This window comes from Peromyscus eremicus, chromosome 8a, assembly GCF_949786415.1.
Source record: "Peromyscus eremicus chromosome 8a, PerEre_H2_v1, whole genome shotgun sequence".
Lineage (NCBI taxonomy): Eukaryota > Metazoa > Chordata > Mammalia > Rodentia > Cricetidae > Peromyscus > Peromyscus eremicus.
Window position 1 is genome coordinate 52,301,315 of NC_081423.1, and position 12,377 is coordinate 52,313,691.

Sequence of the window (12,377 nt, forward strand, 5' to 3'; positions counted from 1 at the left end):
ATGGCCACCTACAAAGTCAAGGTGGCCACGGGCACTGACTTCTTTTCGGGGACGTTGGACAACATTTCACTGACCATCGTGGGGACCCAAGGAGAGAGCCATAAGCAGCCGTTGAACCACTTTGGGAGAGACTTTGCCACTGGGGCGGTGAGTGTGTGTGTCACCCAGGATGGATGGATGCTCAGGATGGATGGAGGCATCAGGGAGGGAGCCAGAGCTGAGCCAGGGGAGAGCCGCTGTGGACTCCCAGGTGGCTCCCTACTCCCCCCCCCCTCTGCACAACCATGCTCGCCTCAGCTCCCTCTTCTCTCGTCCCTTCCAAACAACCCACCCTTCTCCCTCCTGTTTCTTTGTCTCTCTCTCTGTCTCTCTCTCTCTCCCCCCCTTCCTCACTCCCTCCCTCTCTTCTCCATCTCAGCCCCTTTCCTGCTCCTTCCATCCTCACCCCTTTCCTGCTCCTTCCATCCTCACCCCTTTCTATCACCTCTCTCATTCTTACTCTTTCTCAGCCAAGTTGCATCACAACTGGCTTGCATTTGCATTGGATTCTCTGTGACTTCAAATGGCATCCGACCAGCCTGGCCAGTGGGGACCTGTTGCTTTGCCCTGGTGGAAGACACTCCGTGATTTTGATAGCCACCTGCTCCTATGTGACCTGAATAGGCTCCTCCATCTGTGTGGCCACTTCTGAATTTTTATATCTTCCTTAAGAAGTGGGAGAAGGGCCTGGGGGGACCCCACCTTTCCACTCTAAAACTGAAGGTTGCTGGGAAGCCCTGGTCTTTGACTCCTGCTATATCAGCTCCTAAGACTCTAAATGACTCCTGCAGCCTGAAGTGGCTGGAAGGGGGTAGAAGACAGGACCTTAGAAGTAGGAAGGAGGGATAAGGCCGGCCGTGGTCCTTCCCTGCCCTGGGCAGATGGGCCCAGCAGAGGAAAGCCGAGTTAGAAGGTTCACAGCTGTGCTCTCTCTTTGTCTTTGCTCTGTACAACCTCCAGTCCAGGAGGCGAGTGTCACTAACCTGAGCAGGGCCTAGGTAAAGGGCCAGCCTTGTGGGAGGTCTGAGGAACTGGTCAAGTCACTCAGCCCCTATGTTTTGTGCAGGTGGATGAGTACACCGTGCAGTGCCAGCAGGACCTGGGGGAGCTTATCATTATCCGTCTGCACAAGGAGCCCCATTCCTTCTTACCGAAGGACCCCTGGTACTGCAACTATGTGCAGATTTGTGCCCCCAACTGCCGTGTCTACCACTTCCCAGCTTACCAGTGGATGGATGGCTACGAGACCCTGGCCCTCCGGGAGGCCACAGGTGAGCGGGCACCAACCCCCCCCCCCCCCCCGCCCCCATATCCTATGCAGTGAGTTTCCTCCCTCTAGCCCAGCACCACTATATTGGCCACCCCAGGATCCTATCCAGCCAGTCAGGCACTGGGAACTCCACGGATCTCCTCCATGGCCATCCCCAGTCACTGTTGCTCCTCTGGGCCCAGCTTGGGGCTGCACACTGGAGGAACCCAAGCGCATGAGGCCCCAGGGACCACTATCAGCATCATGCAGCAGAGAGCATTCCCAGATCACTCTTTCCCCTCTCGCTCCACTCTCTCTTGACTCCTGTTGAATGCCTGGCATGCTACAAAGCCCTCAGTAGATTTCTGGAGCAGGATTCTGTTTCCACAACAGGATGCTTCATTTTTCCAGCTGGACCTGGGTTCTACTCAGAAGTCTTTATTAGTTTCTTAGCTCTCCAGGTCACCAAGGTGTTGTATATGGTCTGATTGTTTGTTTGAGAAAGGGTCTCTCTCTGTAGTCCTGGCTGTCCTGGAGCTCGCTATGTGGACCAGTGATCTCACCTCCTCCTACCTCTGCCTCCTGGGTGCTGGGATTAAAGGCATGTGCTACCACGCCAAGTCTTGTGCATGATCTTGATGCTTTGTTGTTGTTGTTGTTGTTTATTTTGTTTGTGACCATGGCGATCAAAGGGCAGTTTGTGAGAGATGGTCCTCTCTTTCTACCATGGGAACCCTGATGCTCAAACTCAGTCAGTTATATGGCTGGGCAGAAAGGGCCCATACCCACACAACCAATCTCATTGGCCTGATTTTCTTTCCTTTTGTGATACTAGGGATTTGAACTCAGGGCCTCCTTATGTATGGTAGGCAAGCACTTAGTGGTTTCCTAGTTGAACATTTTATATGTATTTTATTCTGTTGCTCCAGGGAACTTGGCTACCCCAATGGGACAGACACCTTAGTTTCTTTTTTTTTTTTTTAAGATTTATTTATTATGTATACAATGTAGGGCACCAGATTCTCATTCTAGATGGTTGTGAGCCACCATGTGGTTGCTGGGAATTGAACTCAGGACCTCTGGAAGAGCAGCCAGTGCTCTTAACCTCTGAGCCATCTCTCCAGCCCCGACACCTTAGTTTCTTAACAGGATTCATTGCTATCCCCAAAGGCCTCCTTTACCCATCAAGGGTCTTCCTGCTCCCATAGGAGACCTTGTTATTCATTCAGACTTCCTGGCTGCTCCTGGATGGAGGGAATGACAGACCTGGAAGCAAGAGGAAAGCTGCCTGGCTTTTTTTGGGATGTGTGGTTGCTCCTGAGGGAGAGAGCTAGGACCTGAGTGCCTGAGCTGCACACATCTCCCTCTGCCATAGCCTTCATCTAGCCACGTGAGCGAGCTTCCTAAACGTGGCTGTGGATGGCGGCACGACGTACATCTTCTCTTATACCCCGTGGCGCTACCCCTTGAGCTTCTGCAGGCTTCTCCCTAAGTGGGAAGGGCGTAACTGAGGATGGTGGTGTCTGGGGCCCCATCCTTTCTGCAGAAGACTGCCCATTCATTTCCCTGTGCTAGAATATTCTCCTTGGAGGAGGGAATGGGGCCAAGGGGAAAGGAGAGGCTGAGGCTGGGGAGGTTGGTCTAGGGGAGGGTGAGGATGTCATCATGAGAGTCACTGGGGACGCAGAGTACCTTCCCATGGTGATAGGTCTGTGTGGCATGGAAGGGGACGGGCAGGGGACAGGCAGGTGACACTAGCTGGCTGGGCAAGAATGGGGTTGGGTGGGGTGGCTGCCACGCAACACCGGGGCAGGGAGACTTGAGTCATCCTCCTGGGCCCTCGAAGGAGTCAGGCTTCCGCCCTGGGGATGGAGCCAACCTGGGGATCTGGGTTGCCTAATTCCAGGGGGCACCATTCCCAGAGTGCAGCAGGAGGAGCTGAGGCATGTGGAAATAGGAGGAGAACGGCAAGGTGAGGGCCCGGAGAGAAACGATGCGGCTGTACTGATGGGCACATACCAGCCTGGGACAGTCAGTCGGGGGCTGGAGAGAGTTGGATCTGGAGTTTCGCCCCCATCTCCGTCATTTATTTTTTGGACATCTAGGCACATTTCTGTGGTCTTTTTAAGTTTTGGTGCCTTTGGCTGTAAAATGAATGAACAACAGAACCTACTGCATAGCAGTGGTGTGAGGATGCAGTGATATACCACCTGGAAGGGACTGCAGAAAGGCTCAACTGCAAGGCTGTTACTAGGTGGGGGATGAGGGCCAGAAGCAGCCTGCCATGGGCCGAATCACAGCTTAGCTGCTTTTTCCTGGTAATACTGTTTTCCCCTTGTAAAATGGGCATGACAGGACAGTTTCTAGTCGAAATAGTTAGGGTCAGAAGTATTTTGAAATTTAGATTTTCTTTAGAAGCTACATACATGTGTATGTTCATATGTGTGTACATGTTCATATGTGTGTATATGTACATATGTATGTATATATAGTATAGAGACACATTAAAATATTTATTTATTTTTGTTTTACATGTATGAATGTTTTTCTTGCATGTAATGTATGTGCACTACATGCATGCCTGATGCCCAAGAAGGCCAGAAGAGGGCCAATATCCTGTGGGTACTGGAAACCAAACCTGGGTCCTCTACAAGAACAGCAAGTGCTCTTAACTACCAAGCCACCTCTTCAGCCCCAGATGCATTTTTTTTTATATTTATCTTTGTATCTACAGGTTGGGTATTTCTTATCTGAAATGGTTGAATCAAAAGCATTTTGGATTTTTAAAAATATTTGCATATATATGAGCTATCTCAGGGATGAGATTCAAGTTTAAACATCAAATTTATGTTTTATTTATGCCTTTTAACATATTTAGGCTGAAGGTATTTATGTAATATTTTAGTGTGCCTGCATTCTTTACTCTGACATGAGGTCAAGGTTGGAATTTTCCACTTGTGGCATTCTATTGGTATACAAGAAGCTTTAGATTTGGAAACACTTTGGATTTTTAGACTAGAAATGTATCTCTCACACATACACACACACACACACACACACACACACACACACACACACGCACACACACGCACACACACGTACATTATATGAAACTTCTATCACTAGGGTATTCCTAATCACACATACTAACATTTCTAATCAAAGCTTTAGTTATACCAGGTGAGTTAAATAACGACTGTATATATCCAGGCATAGTCGTGCAGGCCTGCAATCCCGGCACTTGGAAGGCTGAGGCAGGAGGATCATGAGTTCAAGGCCAGCCTGAAATACATATTGAAATCTTGTCGCAAAAAAATTCTATATATAGCTTCAGGTAAATTTAGATCCTTTGTCTAAAAATGAGTTTGTCGTGAAACAAACTGGATTTCTACAGACTTTCATATTTTGGATTTGTGGAAAGGGGTTATCTATCTCATTAGGTTGTTCTTGTGTATCTTCTTTTTTTTTCTTTTTTTTTTTTTGGTTTTTTCGAGACAGGGTTTCTCTGTGTAGCTTTGTGCCTTTCCTGGAACTCACTTGGTAGCCCAGGCTGGCCTCGAACTCACAGAGATCCACCTGGCTCTGCCTCCCGAGTGCTGGGATTAAAGGCGTGCGCCACCACCGCCCGGCTCTTGTGTATCTTAAATTATTAATATAAACACAGTGTGTTAGTGCCTTGCAATGTGAACTCTCCAGAACTATTGGTTACCACGACTTCAGTAGGTCTAGAAGAGGGCCTTCATAGAGAACCTGAAAGGTAGAGCTGGAGTATGGGGGAGATGTAGTGTCTGTCTCCTAAAGGGGGACTTCCCTATCCTTAGCTCCCCCTCCTGAGAGCTGACCCGGGGATGGAAGTGAATGCCTTCTCTTTGAAGCCAGCAGGGGTGGGCAGGGGAGAGGGACAGCCTTGAGCCTCCTCCCGGTTTCACGGTTTCACTACAGGAAAGACAACAGCGGATGACACCCTCCCCATCCTTTTGGAACACAGACAAGAAGAGATCAGAGCCAAGAAGGACTTCTACCAGTGAGTGGGAGGGTGCCATGGGAGGTCCAGGGCTTGGTGGTGGGTCTGGACAGCTGTGTGTTGTCTAGAGTAATGCCTGGGTACCAGGACCCATGAACTCGGATTCTCTTTGCAGCTGGAGGGTCTTCGTTCCTGGCCTTCCCAACTACGTGGACATTCCCAGTTATCACCCTCCTGCCCGACGGTGCCGCAACCCCAACCGTCCTGAGTAAGGACCAGAAGCTGGCCTAGCCCCGCTTCTGCAAGATTGGTACCTGCCCCTCCCTGCCCCCTGGACAGCAGGTTCCAGGCTCCAGCCCTGCTCTTTTCCCACAGGTGGAACGGTTATATTCCAGGATTCCCAATTCTCATCAACATTAAGGCCACCAGGTTCTTAAACTCAAATCTTCGTTTCTCCTTCGTCAAGACAGCCTCCTTCTTCTACCGCCTAGGGCCCATGTGAGTGTGCAAGAGTCAGGAGACCTGCAGAGACAGCCCCCCCATCTACCCACCTTCAGAATGGCCTCAGGTCACAAAGGCTGGGGGAGTCGGGAAGGCAGAGTAGGAAACCTGACACTTGACACTCACAGACCTAAAGAAAGAAGGCCCCGAGACATGGGATCTAGAGACCCTGGGGCCCAGAGACTCCAGTGAGTAGGTGACCCTATCGTTTTTTCCCTGTGTACCTGGCGCCCCTTTGACATGCTATGCCTTGAATTTCACCTTCTAGGGCACTGGCTTTCAAACTGCGTGGCCTGGTGGATCGCAAACGTTCCTGGAGGAGACTAAAGGACATTAAGAATATCTTCCCTGCTACCAAGACGATTGTCTCTGGTATGGGGTGGGTCATCTCAATAGAACATGAGGCAGCCAGGTGGTCTCTGGGGCAAGAGGCAGCCTTCTTTCCTGGGGTCGGTGGGTTCAAATGGGAGCAACTGAGGGGTCATTTGAAAATCAGTTGGGCACACCGTTTTTGAGCCTTTTGAAAATCATCGTCCTGTGTCCCTCTAGCCATTCAACGCACAGCCAGGGACTTCACGTTCCTTCCAGAGTCTTCTTGATGTCCATTCTTTTCTGTCTTACGACTCTCCGTCCCTGGGCGGGTGCGGGATTACCCTGTGACATCCCTGTGCTGTCCCCTCAGAGTATGTGGCCAAGCATTGGACGGAAGACAGCTTCTTTGGGTACCAGTACCTCAATGGCCTCAACCCAGGCCTGATCCGAAGGTGTACGCAGATCCCAGACAAATTCCCAGTTACAGATGAAATGGTGGCCCCGTTCCTGGGCGAGGGAACATGTCTGCAAGCAGAGCTGGAGGTGAGGCCCTCTCTGGCTTACCCTGGGCCTTGTCCCTGGCTTCTTCTTGGGTATCTCTATGCCTCCCCATCGACGAGGTCCCTTCGAGTCTCGCCCATACCAGCACCCCTCACTTCCCTCTCCCCATCCCACCACTGAGCCTTGGGGGCAGTACGCTCTACATCTAAAGCCTGGCTTCTAGATACCCTATCTTAGTAACTAACGACTTGCCCATGGTGATTCCCTTCCAGAAGGGGAACATTTACCTGGCAGACTACCGCATCTTGGAGGGCATCCCGACCGTGGAGCTCAATGGTCATAAGCAGCACCACTGCGCCCCCATCTGCTTGCTGTACTTCTGTCCTGATGGCAACATGATGCCCATTGCCATTCAGGTACTAAGGGAGAGCGAGGGTGGGGCTACTGTGTGAGCGTGTGGCCAGTGCTGATCCCACGTGCATACAGGTCCCTCTGTATGTTTATGATTGTGTAAGCCTGTGTACTCGTGAGTATGTCCATGTCAGTGTGAATGCATGTGAAAAGTCCCGCGTACAGCCCTGTCTATGCGTCTGAGAATCTTCCCATGTATATGCATAAGCTGACCCACGTGTGGTCATGCGGAGCCTGGGATGAGAACCCATCTCCTTACATACGTATACCTGGGTGTTGCCATTATATTTGGTGCCTGTATATGAATCTGGGGCCCTGTGGTGCTCTCATTCGTAAGCCCCGGGTGTAAAATGTGCATGCTGTGAGTATGTGCACATAGATGACCAGATGTCTGTGGGCCAGGTGGGTGGAGCTTGTCTTGTTGATGTCACTCACTCATCCTCCTGCAGAACAGCCTCTGCTGAAGGACTGAGGGGTTCACACTCAGCAGCTTTCTAGTCTTCTGGTCTGGTAGGAGAAGAAACTGAGGCGTTCCTTCCTCACGGGTCCTCACGAGGGTTGTTTATAAATTAGAAAAAGGTTCTTTTCTGGAGGTACCAGCCAAGCCCTGGATGATCTGGCTCAGAAGTGGAACACTGTAGGCTAGATTTCAACCATAGCTTCCCCTCTCTCCCAAGCCCAGCAACTGGGCACCTTGATCTTGTACAGTGCCTGACCCGGTGGCATGGAGGTTGTGGTAGAAGGATTATCAAAAGAGGGAGTTTCTGAACCAGCCCCCACCCCACCCGCTCTGCTGTTGCTGCCTCCCTTCCCCCTTTTTTCCTTTTCTTCCTCTTTTCCTCCTTTCCCCCCACCCATCCTTCCCCTCCCCCCTTCTTCAGCCAGGAGTTTACTATCCAGTCCTCGCTGGCCTAGAACTCGCTGTATATCCTAGGCTGGCTTGGACCTCACAGAGATCCATCTGCCTCTGTCTCCAGAGTGCTGGAATTCAGGGCATGTACCATCATGATTCGATGGCCGGAGTTGCTGCTGCTGCTGCTTCTCCTTCTTCTTTTGGTTTTTCAAGACAGGCTTTCACCTTGGCTGTCGTGGAACTTGCTCTGTAGACCAGAGATCCGTCTGAAAGAAAGTGGGAGCGGCTGGGCAGAGACAGGTCCAGGAAGATGCGTCAGGCCCAGGGCACAGCGAAAGCAAATGTGGGGAAAGAAGAAGGACCCTGGGATATTCAAAAGCCAGAGGGACTGGAGTACAGAGCTCTTCCGCCTCCTCCTGCGGAGGTTTCTACCCTGGTTAACCCCCCTCTTTTTCCGCCCCTAGCTCAGCCAGACCCCTGGGCCTGACTGTCCCATCTTCCTGCCCAACGATTCCGAATGGGACTGGCTGTTGGCTAAGACGTGGGTGCGCTACGCTGAGTTCTACTGCCATGAGGCCGTGGCACACTTGCTGGAGAGCCACCTCATCGGGGAAGCTTTTTGTCTGGCCCTGCTGAGGAACCTGCCCATGTGCCATCCCCTGTACAAGGTAGAGGCTCTGGGGGAAGCGGGTTTTGAAAGCTTCTGGGTCTGCTCTGTGGGGAGGGAGGGGGTTCAGTGAGCCCTGGGAGGCATCTGGGCAATCTCCAAAGAGGGCTTTGTGGTGGGGACTTCCCAAAGTGTGTGTGTGTGGGGTCTGATGTTGCAGGTGGAGGGGTGCTGAGGTCCTTGGAGCAATCTCAGCTCTTCTCATTGTTCTCCTTGCCTTCCTGCTCAGCTCCTCATTCCTCACACCCGATACAACGTCCAGATCAATAGCATCGGGCGGGCCCTCCTTCTCAACAAGGGGGGTCTCTCTGCCAGGGTAAGACTCTCGCCCCTGACTCCAACAAGACCCTTGTCTTCCTCTGGCCTTTGCAGTTAGTCTTAAAGCAGAGCTTCCACTGGTTTAAGATTCTGGGGGTGGGGCGGGGGGAGGTGTGTGAGAGGATGCTATGTGGGGTACAGAGCCAGGGCTTGGAATGTAAAGGTCCCTGGACCTTGGGCAGGCTAGTCCCATGGTGAGTCCTGGAGGGACTGAAGTAACACAGCATTTAGGGAGCATGCTCAGAGGGATGCTCATGCAGTTCTTTCTCCCTCAAGGCCATGTCCCTGGGCCTCGAGGGTTTCGCAGAAGTAATGGTTCGGGCTCTGTCTGAGCTCACCTACAAAAGCCTCTGCATCCCCAATGACTTTGTGGAGCGTGGGGTCCAGGACCTGCCTGGGTATTATTTCCGAGACGACAGCTTGGCGGTGTGGTATGCGATGGAGAGGTGAGGTGGGGACAGCAGCCGCGGGGTACTCAGGTGGACAGACACCTGGAATGTTGGAGGGGTGTGGCAACTTTTAAGGACCTGGGCTTGGGCGTTACCTGGGGCTTGGGGTTGTTCTGACATCTGCTGCCTGTGCCTAATGGACCTGGCCTCCAGCCTAGCTCTGTGCCACAGACCCCTCCCCGGCTCTGAGCTGCTTGAGGACCCCCCTTGGCTCTTCCTGCAGAAAGAAAGAGTAACTTTGTTTACACTTTACAAAAAGCTTAAGTAGTTTCTGGTCTCCTGGTAACCCCCACAGGCCTTGCCTACTACAGGCCTGGCTGGGGTGGCTCTGAGGGCAGCCGAAGCCAGCGTGACCTGGGGGTGGGGAAGAAGCTCTGAACTGAGGCTCCGTCTCCTGGGCAGGTATGTGACAGAGATCATCACTTACTATTACCCGAATGACGCCGCCGTGGAGGGTGACCCGGAACTACAGTGCTGGGTGCAGGAGATATACAAGGAGTGCCTCCTGGAGCGAGAGAGCTCAGGTAGGGGCGTGGGGGCCCCCAGGGGCCTGGGGCTCAGGGGACATCCCAGACATGTCCCCCGGGGCCTTCCTGGTTTGTGCCTGTCTCCCTGTAGGCTGAAGAAGGCCCAGACACTGTCTGTCTGTCTTAGGATCTTCACAGGACCTTGCCCTGGGTCATGGAGCAGTGGCTAGGGTTGGGGGGGGACAAAGCAACTGGTGCCTTCTCTGAGTTTAGGGGCTACACCTTGTCTCTGCAGAGACCTGGGAGGGTCTCAGTCCTTCTTCCTAGAAACAAGCCTTTGTGGGCCGGGAAATGGGTTGTGACGTTCAATGAGAAAGGACAGTGTACGGTAGTTGAGGCGCTAGGGTGGGGGTAGCGGGGTGGCAGGCTCCAGGAGAGGGGTGGAAAGCATCATGGGGTCGAAACACTTAGGCACACACTCAGCAAATGCTCATCGAGCAGCTATGACGCACGGCTGCCCGCTACTGAGGGTGCAAAGGGGACCACGACAGGTACCGGTGTCACCAGGATGTTCATGAACTGGCCTGGAGGGGTTGCACTGGTGAACAGGCATTTCCACTATGGCAGAACCAGAGCAGTTTAGGGGAGCCTGAGGCAGGAATGAAGGATCTGGAGCAGCCCAAGGAGGCAGTTCACCCAGCTTGGAGTAGCGGGCCCATGGTGGGAATGGAGAAGCTGCAAATCACGGTCTGGCTGAGACTGGGCGTCTTGGGTGACATTTAGTAAGAGCTGTGTGTGATGAGGTCAGCATGTGTCCTTTCCTGATGGAGGGGCACATGGGGACTGGGCTGCTGAGTGTGAGCTGCATGTAGAAAAGCCCCAAAGCCAGAAGTGGCATAGGGAATGTGTCCTCCTGCCGCTGGGACTGAGGGTGAGGGTCAGCAGACTCCTCCTGATGGCAGACACCAAGCCATACACCCTGGTTGAGGATTTCGGGACTATCCTGAGTGTCAGAGGGGTTGTTGAGAGTTCTGCAAAAAGATCGGGCTTACATGTTAGAATATCAGCGCACGCAGATGGGCCAGACAGTTTAGGATGATGTTTTGGTATCCAGGAGAGAGGTGACAGGATTTAAGCAGGATAAGGGTTGTGAGAATGCTTAGCGTTCCACAGCTAGCTAAGGGCTGGAAATGACGGACCGCAGTCCTGGGCTGGATTGGGGAACAAGGTTTTTTGGCCACAGGAGGGCAGAGCAGGTTGAATGAAGGAACAGAGGGCAGCCACTATTGACAAGAGAGGCGTCTGGGCGTGGAGGCGCCCTCTGCTGGGCACCAGGTCTGGTCTGGGACTAACGTGGCATGGTCTGTTTCACAATCCCTTAGGCTTTCCCACCTGCTTGCGGACTGTCCCTGAGCTGATCGAGTATGTCACTATGGTCATGTACACCTGCTCAGCCAGGCATGCGGCTGTCAACACAGGCCAGGTACCTGTGCTCACCAGCCTCAGCCCCGGTCCTCCTGAACAGCGGACTCCAATCTCAATCTCAGTCTACCCCTGGTCCAGCCCCAGCTTGTCTCAACTGAGTCCCTCTTTAACCTCAGCGTCAGCTGTAACCCTGGCCCAGTTTCTCTGCCCCACCCCACCTGCAGGCCCATCCGTGATATCCACTCCACCGATCCAAACCAGGGTCTTCCGGGGCGGGGGGTCCAAGTCAACCCCTGGAGAGGGGTACCCAGGCTTGGTTTGTGGGAACTGGGTGTCTTCTCACCCAGAACACCTCTTCTACTCCACTCCAGCTAGAGTTCACCTCTTGGATGCCCAACTTCCCATCGTCCATGCGGAACCCTCCGATGCAGGCCAAAGGACTAACTACGATGCAGACCTACATGGACACTTTGCCGGATGTGAAGACCACATGCATTGTGCTCTTAGTGCTCTGGACTCTGTGCCGGGAGCCCGATGACAGGGTGCGGGGGCTCATGAGCATGGCCGGGGGCGGGGGTGGGTGGGTGAGGTGGCAAGGATGGTTGAGGGGTGTCGGGGACAGGGAACAGGAAGTGGGAGGCTGCAGAAAGGCTTGGGTAATATGGCTTGGCTTTGTCCCAGCGCCTGGTTCTGTGTCCTGCAGCGGCCGCTTGGCCACTTCCCAGACATCCATTTTGTGGAGGAGGCCCCTCGGAGGAGTATTGAGGCTTTCCGTCAGAACCTCGCTCAGATCTCTCACAACATCCGACAGCGTAATAAGTGCCTCACCATCCCATACTACTACCTGGACCCGGTGCTGATTGAGAACAGCATTTCCATCTAGTCCTGCCCTTCTGCCTACCTTTCCACACACTGCCTCCTATTTTCCAATAAAATCACTTCAAACACTGCCCTGGTGCCGAGAGTGTGTGGCGGTTTCCTGGGCAGCAGGCTGTGGTCTGGGGGTGATCCACACACATGGCCATGCTGTTCTTTGCCATCCAGGTAGGCATAGGGCAGCACCAGGTTCCCGCTTCTAGGTTCCAATCTTTAATAGCCCTAGTGATTCAGGCCAGGCGGCTTCTGCCGTGGAGGGTCCTCAGTGAAGTGCTTGTCTGGGTAGGTGCCCAGGTACTGCTGAGGGTGCGGACCAAGGAAAAATGCTGAGGCCTGGACCCTACC

General features: G+C 53.1%; 1 protein-coding gene across 1 annotated transcript; it reads left to right on the forward strand.

Annotated features, from left to right (window-relative positions):
* Alox12b (arachidonate 12-lipoxygenase, 12R type) lies at positions 1–12,057 on the forward strand. Its single transcript, XM_059269437.1, has 15 exons — positions 1–147; positions 1,106–1,310; positions 5,231–5,312; positions 5,428–5,520; positions 5,628–5,750; positions 6,022–6,125; positions 6,436–6,608; positions 6,839–6,982; positions 8,295–8,498; positions 8,727–8,813; positions 9,092–9,261; positions 9,667–9,788; positions 11,114–11,214; positions 11,528–11,698; positions 11,860–12,057. The coding sequence occupies exons 1-15, from the start codon at positions 1–3 to the stop codon at positions 12,037–12,039; spliced, it is 2,106 nt and encodes a 701-aa protein (XP_059125420.1). The 3' UTR covers positions 12,040–12,057.
* Positions 12,058–12,377: the final 320 nt, after the last annotated feature.

Bases quoted from the DNA above. Each gene is read 5' to 3' on its own strand.
- Alox12b (XM_059269437.1), top strand. From the start codon at position 1: ATGGCCACCTACAAAGTCAAGGTGGCCACGGGCACTGACTTCTTTTCG. The intron at 9,262-9,666 runs GTGAGGTGGGGA...TCTCCTGGGCAG, and splicing joins GTGTGGTATGCGATGGAGAG to GTATGTGACAGAGATCATCA. The intron at 11,215-11,527 runs GTACCTGTGCTC...ACTCCACTCCAG, and splicing joins CGGCTGTCAACACAGGCCAG to CTAGAGTTCACCTCTTGGAT.